Source organism: Lipophrys pholis (genome assembly GCF_963383615.2).
Source record: "Lipophrys pholis genome assembly, chromosome: 1".
Lineage (NCBI taxonomy): Eukaryota > Metazoa > Chordata > Actinopteri > Blenniiformes > Blenniidae > Lipophrys > Lipophrys pholis.
In genome coordinates, this window is record NC_137635.1 from 29,041,833 (window position 1) to 29,062,257 (window position 20,425).

General features: G+C 45.0%; 1 protein-coding gene across 1 annotated transcript; it reads right to left on the minus strand.

Annotated features, from left to right (window-relative positions):
- Positions 1–1,573: 1,573 nt before the first annotated feature.
- On the minus strand, positions 1,574–18,859 carry pax3a (paired box 3a; the record flags this gene model as incomplete). Its single annotated transcript, XM_080467145.1, has 9 exons — positions 1,574–1,591; positions 2,618–2,881; positions 6,111–6,331; positions 6,415–6,580; positions 7,948–8,147; positions 16,824–16,967; positions 17,074–17,203; positions 18,194–18,429; positions 18,775–18,859. The coding sequence occupies 9 exons, from the start codon at positions 18,857–18,859 to the stop codon at positions 1,574–1,576; spliced, it is 1,464 nt and encodes a 487-aa protein (XP_080323271.1).
- Between the last annotated feature and the right edge of the window lie 1,566 nt (positions 18,860–20,425).

Sequence of the window (20,425 nt, forward strand, 5' to 3'; positions counted from 1 at the left end):
GTCAGTCGGCATTCATGTAAGTGTATACATTTATGCTTTCACTTATATTTATTTATGTGTGTGTCACCATAGAAATACAGCACATGTGTTTGTATTGTAACTCAACAAAACCAAAATACACTAATTAGTAATGTGAACATATGAACTGGGTGACAGGATGATTACAATCTGAACATGAATATATTTGCAATAGTGTCAAGAAAATGTCTGCTGATTTGGATAATAATGACAAACTGTTGGAGGAAGAAATTAACCCCAATGTTCACCTGTTATCCACATCCTTTCTCTTTCATTTACTAGTTTTCTTGTTTATTACGACATTTGTTTATTACAACACTTGTTTATTATGACACTTGTTTATTATGACACTTGTTTATTATGACACTGTTTTCAACAATCCAAAGAAACTCAATTCAGAAGCCCTCATCATGTTTAGATTTTTAATTGCGTCACATTGATTATCAATAAAAAACACACAATTCAAAGACTCAGTCTTCTGCATTTTCACGTACAGCATTTTATTATAAATAGTAAATAGTGCTATATTGTACACAAAACCTTCTTACATCAAAAATCATTTCACGCAGCTGTAGATGAAAATAAGGAGAGAAAAAAACATTGATAATAATGAACACTGTGTAAGACTTACTGGGGCATTGAGGGGCATTTTTACCAGACAAACAACACTAAATAAATAAGAAATGTTCCTGACAAACTAATGTAATACATGCAAGAAAAGCAACACAAAATCAAAATTAACTGTCAGACTGAATAATGTATCCACTGGCAGAGAATTCTTTTGGCTTTAATGACTATGTTAGCTATCATCCATCACTTGATGATTTCCCCTGATTGATCGATGCATACAACCCAAAATTAATGACATTAAAGAGAGAAAGAGAGAGCAGGCGTTTAAGGACATAATCAGGGACATTTGATAGGACTTCATTTACATCACATGAGGTATGAATGTATTGCACTTTCTTTGGGTTGCAGCAGCTTCACTGTGACGCCGCTCAGCGTCAGGACTCGCTGGGTTCTTCTCCCCCTCAGTCTGGTCGTGTTTGTGTCTCCAAAGTCTCACACAAGGATGGCATCGATGCACAGTTAATATGACTACGGTAAGACATTGTGATGAAGACATTGCCGGAGGAGCGTTGAGGCTGAGCGTCACGTGTTGCTGCTCCGTCATCAGTTCGGGCCACAGAAGCACCTGAGGCTCAGAAAGTCCACCTCAGCGTGCGACGCTGCCGCTGAGTACCTAGATCGAATACGTCTTGAATGTATTTACTCCCAATTTCCCCCAAAGGCGTGGACAAGGAACAAGGCATCGTCTTCGGAGCGTAACGCACAAGCGAAGCTCGTGTCCGGTAACAGGAGGGAGGCTGTCACGCCTTTGGTCCTCATTATTCCAGCCAAGTCCCTCCATTGCCATCAGCGCTCCTCCATGTCAGCGGAAGACGCCTCAGCCACTGTCCTCGGGGACGGGGAAGTCTGCAGAGTCGGTGTTGGCGGTGCCATTCTCCTGGAATGAATGTAGGAGCGGCTGGATCAGCTTTTTCTTTAGGGGACTTCATATAATGAAGGGCACCTGAGGAGGAAAGAGGAGAAACAGAAAGAGGGTTCATATTTAGTTACTTTACTTTTTACTCACTTGTAACTGTAAATGTAATGATCAGTAACGTTGCGAAAACTTTGAAAAGGGAGGTGAAATGAGACGTGAGGTGTAAACATTAAGGGCTGTAGATGACATGGCGTTTAAGAGGAAGAGGGAGCAGGTGAGAATGGAAAATGGGGTCTTTAGGTTAAATCATAAAATTTAACAAAGGGGTAAAGAGCTTTGGGAATATGTGTGGACGTTCTTTGAACTGGGCCTGGTTAGAAAAACTAGGCTGAGACTCGGAGGTAGCCTGGATCTCTGGTCCTGCTTCACTGATCAATAACAACTCCAGATCTGACCTCCGCTGGGACACATGGTTCTAATCCCGGCCTGCCAAGGGCCATATACACCCCCTGTTAAAGAGCCCCTCACTTACCCTTGCTTTCATACACATACACATGCATGCATGTCCTACGCACAGAGCATAGACACACACACACACACACACACACACACACACACACACACACACACACACACACTATTCAGTGAACCCCCTCAAAGCGGGATGTGCGTCCCTCCCAGGACTGGCTAAATTAATGACATCAAGATGTTGCCACTGATGGGCCAGTCAACATGTGGTAGCGTAGCTCAGATCAGCCCCCTCCAGCACACCACTGCAGCCCCGCGCGCTGCCCTCCCTCCTGTCAAACACGCTTTGGGAAGTGGCTGCGTGCGTTTCGGGCGGCTCTCTCTGTTACACCGGGGTCATTACATGGCTTGGTGAGCGACTCGCAGGATTTGACGGGCGAGCTCATCACACGGGGTCACGGAGGGACAGTGAGTGAAGCGTCGAGGCCACGTGGATGACCTGATGATGCTAATGTAAACTGAGGTAACCCGGCCACTCGGGCCCTCTCACATAGATGTGATTTGAGAAGCTCACTCATCAGCGGGGCCTGTGCAATTAACATGGGCCGTCAGTTCAACGGAGTATGAAACACATGTTTAAGCTACCTTGCTCTGGCTGTACTGTCCGTACTGGTAGGACGGGTGGTGGTCCACGGCGTAGGCTGGCGAGGTGTAGGACGGCGGGCAGTACGACTGGGTGCTGGGCAGAGCCGGCATGCTGGTCAGGCCCGGCAGAGCCTCCAGGCGCTGGGAACCGTGACAGCTGGCAGCCATGCCTCCGCTCGGCTCCAGGCCGCCGGTCAGCGGGGAGAGGGCAAAGTCGCTCTGGGACTGATGCGGCACTCCGCCGGCGTTCAGGAGACCCATCACCTGCAGGGAGACACGGGGACAGACGGTCATCGGAGTGCAAGGCCACTCAAATACATCTTCGGGGTTTAAACTGCAGACAATTTACACCCTCCTTTTTTCACATCAATCTAATGCAACAGTCATCTTTTCCATTCCACTGTGGTGGGCTGGAGTGAAGCCCTCTCTTTGTTCACTGTCAGAAATACATTATTACTGGCTTCCCTCACACATGTGGTTCTTTTTATTCTGCTTGACTAACTGGGGAGCTGACAGTGGCTGAAGAGTTCAATCCTTTAGTGCAGAAGTGGTTTCCTCTGGAGTTATCACATCATGTGTGGAAGTAGATTAAAGATTTCTCTTCAGTTTTTTTCCTGCATTCATGACAGTGATGGAGCAGAAGCATATCAGAAAAACTAAACATGGCTAATGCAATTTAAAGTGATCAAACCTTTAAGTAAAGAAGATCAGATTTGTACTGATGAGCTGCATTTATATCCAGCTTGGTTTTACAGTCTCGCTTTCCCTTCATCTTTCATGTCCTGAAACTACCGTGTCCCAGAGAGGCCAAAGGGTACGTGGGAATGAGGAGTGTGTGTGTGTGTGTGTGTGTGTGTGTGTGTGTGTGTGTGTGTGTGTGTGTGTGTGTGTGTGTGTGTGTGTGTGTGTGTGTGTGTGTGTGTGTGTGTGTGTGTGTGTGTGTGTGTGTGTGTGTGTGTGTGTATTGTTTTGTTCCGATGTCAGGGGTGGAGGGCTATCGGTGATACATTGTGAACAGCTGCACAAAGGTTCGCGTGAGAAGTGAAGTCGTGAAAATGTCCAGAAAAATGGAGTGAAAGCGAGAAGAAGAGTTACAGTCCAACGAGACGCAGCTAAAGCCAGGAAGAAACGCAAACAGCTCCTCAGCAGAGAAAAGGTGGAGAAGAAGTCGCAGTGGGTGATGTACAAACGAGGGCTTTCCACACCGACAGCCAGCTGGCACACACACACACACACACACACACACACACACACACACACACACACACACACACACACACACACACACACACACCTCATAGTCTTTAATGGAAGTAATTCACAGTTTGGTGTGTCAGATCGGTCTGACCTTTGACCTCTGAGGAACTCAGTGCGCTAAATATTAGAGTTTGTGTATTATAAACTCTAGACAAGGTGTTATTGTTTGGATGTACTCTTATTTACAAATCAAATCTTCATCTGCACGTACACAAACTGTAGAATTAAAGCTCAGTCACCTGTAAAATTAAAACATGAATGAAATAATTTAACTGTTGGATTGATTAAAGTCTTCCAGTGATTTCATACATGTTTTTTTTTTTTTTTTATTTTCCAGTGGTGAATGGCGACTCTGGAAATGAAGCTGTATACGGTGCTCGTGTTTGTGTGCACACATCAGCCAACACTAGTGTGCGCGGTATGTGTGTGAATGGCGGTCGTGTCGGAGTCTGTGTCTGATCTACGTGCTCAGACATTCATGCACTTTCAGTGTGCAACTGAAACGGCAGCAGTTCCCAATGCTGTGTCTGTTTTGAGGTTGTTCCGGGGATTAGGTCTCAGGGGGGTGCAAATCCTGGCCGCTTGCTTCCTTGGTGAGAAAGGATTGCTTTGGTATGCACCAGATCAGCAGCGAGACGCCAGAGTGGGAGAAGCCGTTGGCTTGATGCAGAGCTAAGTGCTCAGACAAGAATATCAACCCACCTCAAGTAAACCTTATCCAAAACAAAACCCCACGGTGCTTTCATGTGACCATATCTGGAGTTAAAGGAACCCGGGACCCACAGGTAGAGTAGAGCAGCTTTTATAGACAAATTTGGAGTTCAGATAACCAGATAACTGCAGGGAGCTTTTTGCGTGAAATCACCTGAGGTATCTAACTACCACACAAAACTTAAGCTGTGAAGTTATCTAAAGCCAAAGAGGTCTTCCAAAATTAACTATCAATGTCAAAGAATTTAATCAATCCTCATTTCCTCTCCCTTATTAACTTAAAATCAGGAAATTAATTCTATCCTCATCTGAAATAGAGAAAACTGTATTGCAATATACATTTTAACAGCTGCAGTGAATACATGAATTAAAACAAATTAGCCAACAAAGTGAGTCATTTGCATAAATTACACACTTTGTTACGAGAGGATAGATTACTTCATTCCAATCAATTAAGACACTGGAACATTCGCTGATTGCAATTCCAGACTGAGAAAACATTCGAGGCACGCCGTCCGTTCTGCAAGATGAGATGTCCGTTCTGTACAGAGCCGGCGGCTGAGGTTAATGTTGAAACCATCAGGGAGGCCGCGGCACCTTTGCCCTATTTATTGGAGTTAAAGTCGGCTGCTGACCCTGTGGGTGCATGAACTCACACAACAGCCAGTGGCAAGACCACAGCTACACACACGCCTGCAGACCACCACAAGTACAGACTGTCAGTTAGAACACTGTCTGCTGTAAATCCCCTCTATACTCTTATCTGGCAAAAAATAAATAAATAAAAATGTGTTGTCAAGACACTTTGACAGAGAAACAAAAATGTATTGTCGAAAACAATCGCTCACATATCAAAGCAGCCAATTACGGCTTCAGCCGCCTACGACTTTCTGACTGTGCACCCTGGCAGCCACAACAAAGCACCTCCATCTTTTTTCAATATATATACATCCTCAGGCATCCAAATAGTCACAAACCTGCCCGAGGCAGTTTTTTTATCTGTGCCTGACAGGAGTCTGAAACTCTCTCTCATGGGAATTAGTACCCAGCATGCATTGCATGTGGGCCAGCCACCCTTTGTGGCAGTTAAAAGCTCGTTTTACGCCTGTTAGTCCATCTTCTGGGCTGGTAGGGAGCCACTGATGGACACTGATGACTGTGTAATCGACCATAATTGTCTTTTCAGTTTTGATTTGTGTCATCGTCCGACGTCCATACATCCTTCCTTGTGTCTGGTCCTTTCTGTCTCTCCAAAGACGGACGTTCGCCACATTTTAAATTCATCAAACTGTCTGTCAGAATAAACAAAAATTAAAAGCTGCCCAGTTCTTTGGCCTGACAAGGTCTCTTCAGCGTCCTTGCGATGACACCACCCCGGTCATGTTTTGTGCATCATTATGCCACCATATGGTGCCTTTCACAAACCCAAAGAAGAAGAACAACGCCTCCCTCTCCATGTAGACTTCTTGAAGGAGTATAAGTGTGTGTCCCTGCGTTTGTGTGAGCAGTGTTTGCCTGGACGGACCTGTGGCGAGAGGCTGTTGCTGATGGTCGAGTTGACAGAGTTGCCGTGTGCCGTCTGGGCCACAAAGCTGTCGGAGTATCCTGAGAAGCCATGTCGTCCGGAGGACAGGCAGTACGCAGAGCCGCCGTCCTGGGGGACCGCCGACGAGCTGAGCCCACTCTGGTGCACGGAGGTGGGCGGCAGAGGCTGCGGTCGGTGGACTGTACCCGGCTGCTCAGAAGCTGCAGGAAAAAAAAACAAGTGTTATAATATATTCATACAACAGTTTCTATGAAGAAATGAAAGCATGTTCTAGATTGATCACCTTGAGCGATGGATGTTGGAGGGTACGGGCTGTCTGACAGCTGGTAGGGCTGCAAGCCGGGCATCGCCGATGGAGGAAATCCACCTGGAATCAGGTGGTTAAACGCCATCAGCTGATTGGCTCCTGCTTGTTTCCTCCACCTGGCTCTCCTGTTGCTGAACCACACCTGAGAAGAAATAATGACTGCCTTTATTTATCTGGTGACCCATCTAAAGAAGTTCCCTTCAGAACTTTACATGCATGACTCTCCATTTTAGTGGATGTCATTGGTGTCAGACCAGTGGATGTATGTGTGCGTGTTAAAGAGGCCACGCTGTCCCGGTGCAGGCAGCTGAGCTGATAGAGATCTTAACATCTGGAGAGGGCAGTAAAACCACAGACATTACGTCTTTGTGTGCTACTGAAAGTCTCCCAGTTCAGATAAAGCCAGAGGCCTGTTATGGTTGTTAAAACTACATTACCAAAACCATCTAAATCAAGCGTCTATTTTAAGATCTTTGCTCCACTTTTTTTTGCTGAGAGTTTGACAAAAATAGGAAGCTGTGTTGGTGCACAGTGGACGCAGTGTTTCTGTGTGTGTGTCTGTGTCGGGCATGGGGTCGAGAGTTGTCAGGGCTAACACATGTCTAATGGCTGTAAGGAATGTGTGGCAACATCCCAAGGCAATTTAACGCCCACATGACACATATCCATGACAGACTGACACATCGCACTGCTGTCAGGAGTCGCTCCGCGGGACTTTGAGGCTGTAATATATATATGTACATACATCTATATCAGTGTGTGGGTATTTATGGTTGTTTTGAGGACTGATGTCTGTTTACACACACACTCACACACACACACACACACACACACACACACACACACACACACACACACACACACACACACACACACACACACTGGGGGAGCTTGTCGTCTTTGTCCGGAAATATTTTTGGTAAAAACATATTTTGAAATTAGGATTGGTTAATAATTAATTGTGTAATGTGGAGCTGCTGTGATGACCGAATATCCCCATGTGGGATTAATAAAGTCTTGTCTTGTCTTGAAGCGATATGAGAAAAGTTAATTACCATAGTCATTGTCAAAGAAATGTGTTGAGATTAGATTAAGGTGACGTTAGGTTGTAGCTGGGAGACGGCCAGAGTTCAGGCAAGTTGTAGTTTAGGTTGAGAGTGTGTTTCTGCAACATGGACCTAAATCCACACACACTCACATTAGATTACATGAGATTAGATAGACACTGCATTCACAGTTTCCATCAGTAAATTAAAAAGAAAAAATACGCTTTAATAATAAAAACCCATCAGTATTAAACACACTGAGGGGAAATAGTCGACGTTATTGCATGTTTTAGGAAACAAAATCTAAGAAATATGAGCAGTTGTGGTGAAATCAAGTATCTGTGATGTTGGTGAAGACGTGTGTTATTCTTATATTAAGTTTAAGTGAAAGTGTGTTTGTGTGTGTGCGTGCGTGCGTGCGTGCGTGCGTGCGTGCGTGCGTGCGTGCGTGCGTGTGTCTGACCTGAACCCGGGCCTCGGTCAGTTTGGCCCGCTGAGCCAGCTCCTCCCGGGTGTAGATGTCGGGGTAGTGCGTGCGCTCGAAGGCTCTCTCCAGCTCCTCCAGCTGCTCGGCGGTGAAGGTGGTGCGACTGCGACGCTGCTTCCTCTTCAGGGGCAGGCCCGGCTCGGAGTCTACGTCGGAGCCCTCGTCCGAGTGACTGGCTGGGATTGAGAAACAAACAGACTTTGAATTCAGCATCCTGAGGAGTCGAGGCGGTGCAGAGTGAAACTTTGCAGCGGATACTAAGCTGGGCTACAATAGGCAGATCTGAGACAATAGATTATGCTGAGTACAACACATGGTGCAGAGCCACTTTAGATTGTATCCTCCTGCTCTCTTAAACTCCTCAGTGGCTCCTGAGGGGATCAAAAGACAGAGGCTGCTTGAACATGGATTAAAGCAGACTAGATCCCTCTGGGGCATCTATTCCCTGGGACACTGTGTCTCTCCCAGTCTTAGCCATGCTGTGTTCTGTGTCGATAGGCTCCCATCGCGAAGGCCCTGCAGCCCCTTGCAGGTGCTTCTTAATCTGTTTGTTCAGTTGAGGGCAGGAGAGAGCGAGCGGGTAACTGGGAGACAGCTATTGGGATCTAATTCAGCAGAAGAAGGGAATCAATAAAGGCTTGGGACCAGAGACAGAGTGCCGTTTCTGCATTTTGGGGGGAGGCAGCCCGTCTATTAAATAATGATTAGGTTCCACAAACTAGCGTGACAGCCTGCCTTTGTCCCCCATTACATGTGCGCAAGCAATCCCCCCCATCTCTTTCTTGGTCATACACACACTCAGAAGCATGCATCTGCCACGTCTGGGCGGAGGGCTTTCACTGCGTGAATATAGACTGTCAAACACAGATGGACACAAGGCAGAGAGAGAAAGTTGGACTCTACTCATAAATCCAGCCTCTTAGGCCTCATGAGGAGGGTTCACTGCACCTTTTGGCTGCTCAGGGCCACGCCGCAAACACCTTCAGTGAGAGCGGAGAAATAAGGAGTGAAAGGCAGCGAGAGACAGGTGCCTTCAGAGGACTGAAAGCTCGTCTGTTTCCCTCATTCTCCCTCCGCTCTCCAGATTTAAAGCTTTAATTAAAAAGTGCCAAGTCAGACGGGGAGGGAGGGGTGGGCGCGGGGATCTCCCCTCACTGCGGAGCCTCTGGAGCCGAGCAGGAAATGTTTGCACCGGTTGCCAGTGTGTGTCTGACCAGGCATTACACACGGATTTGGCCTCCAGGAATGCTGCTGTGCGAGGGACTGCCGGCACACAAGTTTCTGATGCTGAGAAGAGCTCTTTATTACATTTGAATCACGGGCGCCACGCTGGCATATAGGCTCGCCGGGGATTGGCTGGATGCTTGGATACTTCTGGAACGTGCAGCGTGAGTGTAGGATGTGGTTTGTTTGGGTAAGGCTGTGGCCTTACCCAAAGTGAGACCAATTGGAGCAAATTTCATAATGCAACAAGCATTAGGAGACAGTCATGCAGCATGAAAATGAAACTTTGAAAACATCAACATTGTTTGGATTATCGAGTGTAACTTCCAATAATTAATTTGTAAGAGAAGAGTAGAAATGTCATCTGTCATCATACTAATAGAGGTAAAGAGAGGAAAGAAGAAGAACAATGAATGACGAAGAAGATTCTTGAGGGAGGTAAAACGGAGCTCATAAAACTCGTGAGGAGAGAAAGCAGCTCAAAGGCACTGTATAACTCATGTTAACTACAGGACTGGGGGTGGATCTCTCCTCCTCTGACCCCTTTATTTCTGTATTTCCCTGTCTTCTTCCCTCCCTGTTTTAAATATTAGTAACAGAGAAAACACTCTGTCACAGAGTACGCCTTAATGGCAAATGACAGTGTTGCTTTTGTCATCCTCTGGCTTGCTCTCTCTTTTTCTCTCTTCCTCTCTCGCTCTCTGTCCTTCTCTTTATGGAAGTGATGTGGCCAAGCCTTTGTATCTGAGCAGGGAAAAGCCTGTGGCAGGGCTCTATTGGACCGATTACCACGCTCCATCTGTAGGAGCCATCAGGGACGCCCGGGCCCGCATTCAGGGGCCTGTCACCTGCCCAGCAGGGGAGCGGGGGGGGGGGCTCTGAAGGGTGAGATGGGGGCTGCAGAGCCAGGGGCTGAGTGGGGGAATGAAGAGTGGGAGGGAGAAGGGAGGGGGCACAATGGGGTCCAGAGAAGGGCCACTGGGGGCTGCGGAGGGGCACAGCAGGGGGGCACTCCTTCATCCCCTCCCTTCATGGCCTGAGGGGCACAAAGTTGGGGGATGGGAGGTGAAGGGTTGACATGGAGAGGAGATGGGAAGCTGAAGGCACCTGAAGAAGATGCTAGGGGAAGGGTGTGGGGTGCCAAGTTGAGGCGAAACAGGGAGCGTATAGGGGGAGGAGGAGAAGTGGGGGTGGGGGTCATTCTTAAAAGTGGGACCTGTCCCTTCCATCTCTCTCCATTCACTTCACTCCTCGCTTTCACTCTGCTCACACGTCGCTGCATCCTCATCTTTGACTCGTTGGAACAAGGCTCATACGCTGCTGCAGAGCGCTTTTAGAGGCACACTGATGCAGAAGTGGACCTGTTCCCACACATTCCCCGCAACAAACGATAGAAGAGGATACCAAACGCACAAAGGGAGGCCTCGACCTCCTTACTTAAACACCCAAATCAAATTTTACGCTGCAGCTAAAGCGCTGGGGAGCTGAAAATACCCCGCCGCTGCTCACAGTTCAGCAGTGGCTCTGACAAGAATCTTAATAGAAAGATAGATTATTATCCCTCGGGCGGAAATTGAGGCTTCTGGGGAATTATCCATAAAACAGTAGTTTCAAAACAAAGTGAAATGTAGGATAATAAGCCAATAACAAGCTCGTTTAGATAGCCGGACTGCTGGGCCGGTGAAAGCAGAGTTGTAGTGATCAACAAGTGAATTCAACAGGTTTCAAATTGCAAAAGAGAATCAGTCAGTGGATCTGCAGATGTGCGCACGCTGACATCAGCGAGGAAAGGCCGGCGCTACAGATGCACCACACAAGGTAAACAGAACCACTTATTGATCAAGAGGAAGAGACTGACAGGCAGAGAAGATAAACTCTGGAGGGTCACAGATGTGAACTTGGGGAACGTCCAGTTCCATTAGCTTCACCTGCAGCGGGAGAGCAGAAAAACCAGGAGACGATTCCAACTGGGAGAATAAAGACTGCTCTTGTTTATTGCGTGGGCTACCTTGGCCAGGGCCCGTCCTGCCAAAGCGGTCTCCCCCTCCCCTTCCCTTCCTCCCACCACACCACGAGATGTTAATGTGAAGAGACACGCACAGACGCACACAATCATGTATGTGCTTACGTGTCCATATACAATCACACGCGCAGTTTCAAGTGACATTAAAACATTTTTATTAAAGTTGTGGGCAGAGTGACAGAAGGTGTGGGAGAAAGGCAAAATAAATGTTAAAGAAATGAAGAGCGGCAAGGAAGGTAATAAGAAGAAGAAGAAATGGCCAGGGATGATGTGCTGGGAGAGAAAGAGAAAGCGAAGGGGAGCATATGGGGCGGTTTATAGCTGCGCTTGGTAGGGGCTGGCGAGCCCTTCCTCCAGGGGCTGTTAATAGAGAAGGTAATTGAGCTGGTGACATGTGTTCGCAACACAAAACAAAGGGCAGAAGAGACAAATGAACTAACTATTTGCCCAGGGAAGTAGATCTGGCCTTTTCAGGGCCCCGGCTCACAGTGCGAGTGGGCCACTGAATAAAATAGTGGCGCGGCACGAAGAGCCAGAGCGAGCAGATGCACCGGAGGAAAAGAATGGTTAACTGACAGCTTATGGGCTCAGCTGGGGTTAACAGTTAAGGGAAAAATGGGAGTGAGTGGGCAGCTCACTTGACTTGCTAAAGAGCCCCCAGGAACCCGCAGCTGCCTGGGAAGCGGGGGGGGGGGGGGGTGCATAGAGGAGAAAAGAGAGGGAGATGATGATGTGATGGACAGGAAAAAAAGTGAGTGAGTAAGCGCAGGAGGTTGGCACTTAGCGGACAAAGAAATGGCCGGCGATATGAAGCTGAGAGATGTATCTGTGTCTAACGCTGCTGCAGGGACAAAAAAGCCACAAACGGCCCTCAGTGGCCATTATGCGTGCCCAGTGTGCGGTGGTTATTATTTAGTTCCACTGTGGTGCGTTTAGGTGACAGTTTCACGGTGGCATTTCCACCCTCGGGGCAGGGACAAAGCGGCCGCGCTGAGCCCACGCAGGGCCGCAGCAACAGGCCAGTCTGCAGCACGTTCCGGTCAAACAGGCACCGCTAACCAGCAATGATCCGCCTCGTTTGGGCAAAGCAGACACACCGACCCGCTCGCTCACACAACGAGAGCCCGGCCGCTCGGTGTGACGTCCTCGTATCAGTTTCTCAGCTGACGCTTCTTCCCAAACATTATGGTAACCTCCTTCTCCTGGGCTCTGATAGTTTTAACAGTCGGGTGACCCGAGGTTAGCCCCTGACCTTTTCACAGCGACGGCAGAGAAGACGGCCTCGCCGCTGACCCTCCAACCAAACTTCACAGACCAGAGAGAGAAACCATCACCACATTCCTCCCTTTCTAATCCACCTACACTCCAACACTGTTGGTTGTATTACTTCTATAGAAAGCTAAAAGTAGAATATGTTTTACAATGTGCTGAATTAGATTTTTTTATTTTTTTATTTTTTGCATTTTTTTTATTTGTGATTTCTTTGTTAAAAGAGAGGAAAAGAAAGGCATTAATCAAAACGGCTCCAGAGTTGTGCTGGTGTGTCTCTCATGCAATGTGCTGAACGAAGCTGCTCCACAAAAACTGAGGCTAAACAAAGTTAAGTGATTGACAACGCTGTCTGGCTTTACTCAATTAACTATCCCATTGTGCTCCTCTTTGCAGAGTCCCCTCGCCCCCGACCCTTTTTCTCTTTGCCCTCCTTTATCCTCCCCATCACAGAGTTTTGCTTGGCTAATACTTCCAAGGAAATAGAGAGCTCTTTTTCTACTGGGGCTCCTCTCCTTGACCTTCTATTGCTCGTTGCTTCTCTTTCAGCCACTCCTCAGTGTCTCTGAGGTTAGTCCGGAGAATGTGTAGAGTACATCAGCACTGAGGGGCCGGCTCGGGGCAGGACCCCTGCCTATTACTTCAAAGATGGCCCGCATTCATTAATTGTCCTTTGAATTAATATTGGAGGATCACAATGTGGGTGCCAACAGAGAAAGAGGCTTTAATGAAGCATAGAGTCTGTATTCAGTTGCAGATCAGCCAGTGTGGATTTTCTCTTTCGTTTTTGTGAACGAGCAAACCTTGACACACAGAAAATTGTATTATAGAATTAAAAAGTACACATCTATCTATCTATCTATCTATCTATCTATCTATCTATCTATAGTCCTACGTCGGCCATGTTGGTTGTTTCTTCCCAGCAGTCCACCAGGATAAACAAGCATTAGAAGCTCTATTAACACCGGAAAGCAGAGAGAGAGGCCCTCATATAAATTTCTCCATTATCCAGCCCTGAGAGCAAAATGGAAATGTGGCCGCGGCAGACATTCCTCTGGTTGAATTGAAGCTTTCTGCCTCTTCCAAGCCTCCACTCACACACAGAAACTCTACATATATCTGGTATGTTTACAGTTTCGGGTTAAAGTCTCTGCCGCTCGGGTGTCTCTTCTCTCTGCACCAGAGAAATGCATCTGTTTATATTCCTAAACGTCTCATGAGAATATAAGTTATGAAATTCCGAATTTGGATTAGATGTTGGGTGTGCGCGTGGATGTTTTTTTTTCCCCCCATAACCGTCTCTCCTGCTAATTGGATGTTACATACACTTTCTGAATGTTTTGAAAAAAGATTGTACACAACTAAAACACAAACATGATCTTCCTGTGGTCCAGATCTCACTTCATCCCAGCTCATGCCAGATTCACAGGGAGCCAGTAGCCCAGTTTATTTACACAAACAAAGTCCTACTCAGCTCCTTCAACAAAAGCAGCTAAATCTTTCATGTTTTGTCAGCGCTTGATTCCTCCTGTCCCTTTGGCTATTTGCCTGCTTCTGGACAATAGAGGCAGGAGAATAGCAGCAGATTGTTGGAATGCACCTCAATGAAACCAATTATTACATGTTGACTGCGTTCACCATGGCAGATTTGAAAGAACTGGGCTCATTCATTTTGGCACCGCAGGACTCCCTTTAAAGAAAAGTTATCCCTTTGACTGTTTGTATTTCTGAGCTTTCTTTTTCTTCTGCTTCTCCCTGCCTTTCACCCCCACTGCCATAAATGGATCCTGCAAGAGTGGCGACTCCTCTTTCATGACTTTGGTTACTTTAATTAGTTAAATGAGGCTAAAGGCTAACAGTAATAAACAGAGGCAAAAAGGATGCTATCAATTAATTCCATCCCATTCAAAGAGGAAACTCATTTTGGCATTTTGTGTAATTTTAATTTGCCAATTAAAATCATAAAAAGAATGCACCGACTTACAAATACTCTTTCTTTTTATAGAATAGTGTGTGTGTGTGTGTGTGTGTGTGTGTGTGTGTGTGTGTGTGTGTGTGTGTGTGTGTGTGTGTGTGTGTGTGTGTGTGTGTGTGTGTGTGTGTGTGTTAGAAGTTATTTATAGATTTAATTACTGTCATTTCAGACTGAACATGTATAATATAGTATTTCCTAAAATGCCTTTTTATAGTTTGCCCCACGAATTGTCACTCTGATGGACGTGTGTGTACAGCCACTGCCATATAACTCAACACATAAAGATCCAATCCAGCAAATATCCTCTTCCCACAAACGTCCAGCCACTTGCTAATGCCATGCAGGCATGGGGCTGCGCAGTTTACTTTATCCCACAAACCTTAGCAGGCCTTTTTCCCAGACAAATAAATCTAAATGAGTCAGCTTTGATCTAGCACTTAAGGAAAGCCAACAATAGTGGTGGAGGAGAAAGGGGCAGAGAGCAACAGGCCTCTCTCCACCGCAACAATAGCCTCTGCAAACACCTACTTAATCAATATTTGGCCAGAAGACACTCTCTCAGTCCCCAAACCAGCCTTTTCACATTCTAATGAAGTGCTATAAAAGAGAAAAACAACAACTACTTCCACAAAGAGACACAAGAATGAAATAGTGCCGTCCTGTATATCAATGGGGAAAAGTGCTTTCCAGTTGTTTGCATGTAGGATGTCACCTATCTGCTTCAAAACCTTCATGCTTTATTCCCAAAAAAATTAATCAGCCTAGAATGACCCTGTGTAACATTTTCATATTTCTTCAGGAAGGTTTTTTTTACAAATATATCAAAGCATTTTATCAGTTAAGATGCAATCAATAATTTAAATAGTGTTAATATAAATAAAACTAAAAAGCTAATTTTCAAACAACTGCCGAAACATTGCATTGCTGATCACTCCCAACAACCACTTTGTACTATTTTTCCAATTAATACATTTAAAATATGTTTTTACAAATCTGTTGCTGATCATTAAGTGGAAGACAGAGAAGTGCCCACAGACGCAGTGCGCCCTGGGCGGAGGGGAAAGGGGCGGACTCTGTTTGAGATGAAAGTGGAGAGAAATAAAAGGTTTGGATTTAATCTAGTGAAGAGAAGGAGTTCCCTGCGCTCACTGGCCGAAGGCGTCATGCTCGCTGCGCAAAGACAAAAAGGCGCGATGTGAAAGCTCCGTGCGCAAAATGTTTCACAAAAACCCTTCTGAGTTTTCACAACGGGCAAAAGTGCAAACTTTGTGTTTTACTGCTCCTTCAACTAAAAAAAAAAAAGAAAGAAAGAAAAACTCCGAACAACAATTAAAGGCGTCTGTGAGCCACAGGCCTGAAGCTCCGCTGTTTATTAGCGGTCTGTCATCAATAATTAACCTCAGACTGCTGCATGTCTCCAACAGCAACCTTTACTTTTCCTGCAGCTCTTCGGTCCCCAACAGGTCGTAAATCAACAGGTGTTTCTGCCTGAGGTCGGAGCTTTCTCTGGCCTTATGTTTTTCCTCAATAACGGACTGTAAACAGCGAAGAAAACACTGGAATTGTCCGTTCTGGAGCAGTCTATAAACCGGCTCGCACTGGGCCTATTGCTGTCCCTGAATAATTCATCGCTCATTGCGGGTTCATAATGTCTTCTCCCGGTCTTTTGTCAGTCCAGGTTTTTTTCTCCTCCCTTTCTTTTCCCCCCACGTTGAAAGGCCCTGGCATCTTTTTGTACACCACTGAGCCGCTCACTGGAGTTTGGCTTTTGTGCGCGTCAAACTGAGGTGTGAGTCTCAATGGACTCTCCATGCTTTGTCCCCTGAAGTTCATCCTCAAGTGTCCGATTATGTGTTTAAAAAAAAAAAAAAATTCTCAGGCTTGGAAGTTAGACAAATGTTTGGTTTAAAAAAAAAAAAAAAAAAAAAAACTTTGCATATTTGTTTAATCGCATGCAGCGGCTAAAATGCGGGCATTGGGCGTTCAAGTAGTATTTATAACTGGGTTTACAAAATACATCAATATATATATATATATAATAATTTAATTACAGCATTTATAGATCTTAGAATTATCAATGTTAGCATTATTATGAGTATAACTATTATTATTAGCAGCATTAATTATAGTATTAATATTATTAGTATTTATACGACATACAACCAACAATCCACCACACAAATGAGTTTTAATAGAAGTGCCTCGTTCCCATAAGGCCATCAATAATTCAGCTCAAGCTATTTAAGACCAGTTCGACAAATTCTCACCAGCCAGGTTTTGTTAGTTTTTTTTTGTTTTTTTGCAGCACTTTTAACGACCACAGCCGCATCGGGAGGAGAAAAGCAAACATGTTGAACTCACATCTGTCTCCCAGGATGCCATCGATGCTGTGTTTCGTCCGCGGTTCGTTCTCTTCCAAGGCCCTCTTCACCACTTCATCCTCCTCCTCCTCATCGTCTCCAACTCCGCCGAACTTGGAGCGCATGACGCGGCTGATGGCGCTCACTGGGGAGGTTCGGACAACTGTTGGTTAATATCAGAAATTGTGTCTCGGTAATAGTTCGTTTTGTCTGACTGAGGTGGGATTAGGCGTTTTGGAGGCTGGAAGCACCTGAGGGAACGTTGTTCCTGTCGCAGATTCCGTCTTTGAGCAGCTTGTCTCTTATTTCCCAGCTGAACATTCCCGGATTTTCTCTTTTGTACTCTTCGATTTTCTTGTCAACCTCTGGAGACGCCGTTTGCTGAGAGAGAGAGGAAGAAATAAAGAAATAGCTATTTAAAACCTTACAAAAAAACTCAAGTCTTTTTTCTGATTATAAAATTTAGGAAGGGGTGGAAAACCTAAAAAATCGTCTACAGGGTTGTTTTTCTTTAAACTAATTTTAATTGTCCTCCATGGTTGCTGTAATAGTCTTCTTTGTTTTCAGTAATAATCACAATATTTAATATTACATTCTGTGTCAAACTATTGAGAATAATCTGATCACAGTTACAGATAATTTATTCCTTGACCACAAAAATATTTATCATGAATTTGCGAGAGAAATAAAACGCTGAGAATAATATAAGTTGTGTTCTGTAACAGTGTAAATGAAGCTACCAAGTATATTAAAGACTTTTCTGGATGATTTCAAATTTCCAGACACCCCAATGTAATTTTACTCTATTATTTGTTTGACACCTTAAATTACTTTTTATTGTAACTGCCAACAATAAATGGCATAAACATAAATGACTCCTATATTCAGAGATTAAATTCACAATACCATCACAAACTGAAGGTTCCTTTAAAATGTAAATAATCCTGGTTATACCCGCAGGAAAACGCATTGGTACAAAATTGTGGGATTATCTGGAAAACAGATTGAAATGTGGACATAAAGGTCATATATAAATATATATATATATAAATCTTGTTGTTGTTTTTAAATATGTTGCTTTGTAAGTTAAGGGTGAAAGAAAACACATCCAGGCATCTTTACTTTTTTCATTTCTTTTTTTTCAACTTCACATAAATGTAATAAAGGCAAAATAAAGTCATGTTAAAAATACACTAAAGTCAATAAATAAAAAGGTTTCGCTTTAAAAACGTTTTGGATTTTTTTAGCTGCACATACTTCTTACTGAACTGTGATTTAAATCAAAACCTTTATGGAGATATTGAGCAGTTAAACTGAAATCCTCCAGCCAGGCTCTCTTCGCTGGAGCGTTACCCGGGCCGCGGCTCTCACCTTCGGCTTGCTGCCTCCGATGGCCCCGGGCCTGATGGAGCCGGTCTCCTGGTACCGGCAGAGGATCTTGGACACGCAGCCGTGGGACACCCTCAGCTGACGGGAGATGACACACGGACGGATGCCGTGATGGGCCATCTCCACGATCTTATGTCGGATGTGGTTGGGGAGAGGTCTGCCGTTGATGAAGACTCCACCGAGCTGGTTGACCCGACCCTGGCCCAGAGGAGTGGAGACTGCACAGAGGGAACCGTAATTAATAAACACTTCAACTAGTATCACAAAGTTTCTGCAAAAACGTTGTGGGGGGGAAAAAATCCATCAAATTGAACACCAATAACAAATGTACATCCATAAATTTTCGTAGAAAAAAAAAATCATCTGTGATCACAAAAATCAAAAAGTTCAGCGACGCTGATTTCCTATTTAATCAAACTTCTTTAAACTTCGGGATGCTACCAGATGAAGTGGTGAGTCGCATTATTCTACAGGTTTAAAACGATAAAGAATGACTGATAACTTTTCTGAATCATTTTAAAGTTGTGTTCGTGTTGGGAGCAGCAACTGGTGGCAGCGCCTACCTTCCAGAGAGTACCCTCCCCGGGGGTAGTTCTGGTGCGGGGTCGGTCTCATCATCCTCGGTAATCCTCCTGCCAGCGCTGTCATGTCTCGTGACCCTGCCAGGTAGCTCTCCGGGTCAGTTTGCCTTCACTTGTTGTAAATCCTTTGGAAACACACTCTGCAGGTTGTCGCGCGCTCCGTGCGCTCTGCGCGCTCTGTGCGCCCGCTGCGCGCCGGGTGTGGGGATGTGCGGAGCGGGTTCCTCCGCGGTGCGGCTGCAGCAGCCGGGTTACTGGCAGTGCGGGGTTCTGGGGATTCTGCGGGGCTTGGGAAGATGCTCTGAAGGGATGGATGGAAGTCAAACATTTTATCTGCGATCCCTGTCCCGTCCGGCTCCGCGGTGCGCGCGCTGATTGGTCCCGGACCCGGACGTCTGGGGGCCGGAGGAGCTCTCTGATTGGTCTGCGTGCTGTTAGACTGACCTCGCGGGGTCAGCTTGGCGTGTCGCTTCAGGAAAACTTCTCACAAAGAGATAAAAAAAAAAGTTTGATATGATGAGGAAAACTCTGTGCCATTTTCATGTGAGGGTACTATGATGGCAGAAGAAAAAGTAGGAATCATCAAGTTTAACAATCACATCATGATAAAATATAGAAAAGAACATACGTTCATTTCATTTTGAACAAACGCAGTGTTTAAAATAAAAATGTCAAATATACTGCATTAACGTATGCTGGGCCACACAATGTCTGTTCAACTTATTATCTCTGTAAATTGAACAAAACTAGTTAATCATCGTCGACCTGTGAATGACAAAGAGCTTTTAGGGGTTTAAGAAGTCAGAAAATTTAAATAATCTTTTCAGACTACATCATACCAGCAGACCAGAAGTATCACCACCCTACACAAAACAATTATAATTTCATTTTAATGGCTTAGTTGTTTTGCTTATTTTAACAACGATAACAGCTATTATTATAATTATAATAATAATAATTATTATTATTAGTAGTAGTATTATTATTATTATTATTATTATTATTATTATTATTATTGACGATAAAGGAGAGCACTTTCAGGGAGTTAGGTTAAACAAACGTTACTTTATCAATGCAACTTTGTGTCGGCAAATAAAACTGATTAATTTTTTAGTTAGATTTTATTCACACAGCAAACCAAAGTGTAACTTAACGTGTGACACCTCCACCTCCAATAATGGAGAAGATCAATAACAACAAAACGTGAAAAGTTTTAGGATTAGATGGATCAAGTCGTCAACATTTTATTTTTAGGTCTCCATGTATATATTCCTCTAAATCTTGAGTAATAAATCTTGAGGAATAAATCTTGAGAAATAGTCCTCCCTTCAGGATGAAGTAGAATCTATTTTTTTTTTCTTTTCCTCGTCTCATAACTGAACAATAGGTGCGGAGGACGCGTGGTGCAGCCACACGGCGGTGTAACACATCCGTGCAAATGCTCGATTATGGACACTCACAACCACATGAGAGATCACTTGACTTTTTTTAAGCTTGTAGAGTTGTGATAATTATAATAATTAGGCGTGTTTAATAGACCGGTACATTTTCCCCTCCTGTTCCCTCAGGAATAGGCCTGAATTCCCGGAGTGACCTCAGGATGACAAAGGCATCATCAGAAGTGACATTGCAC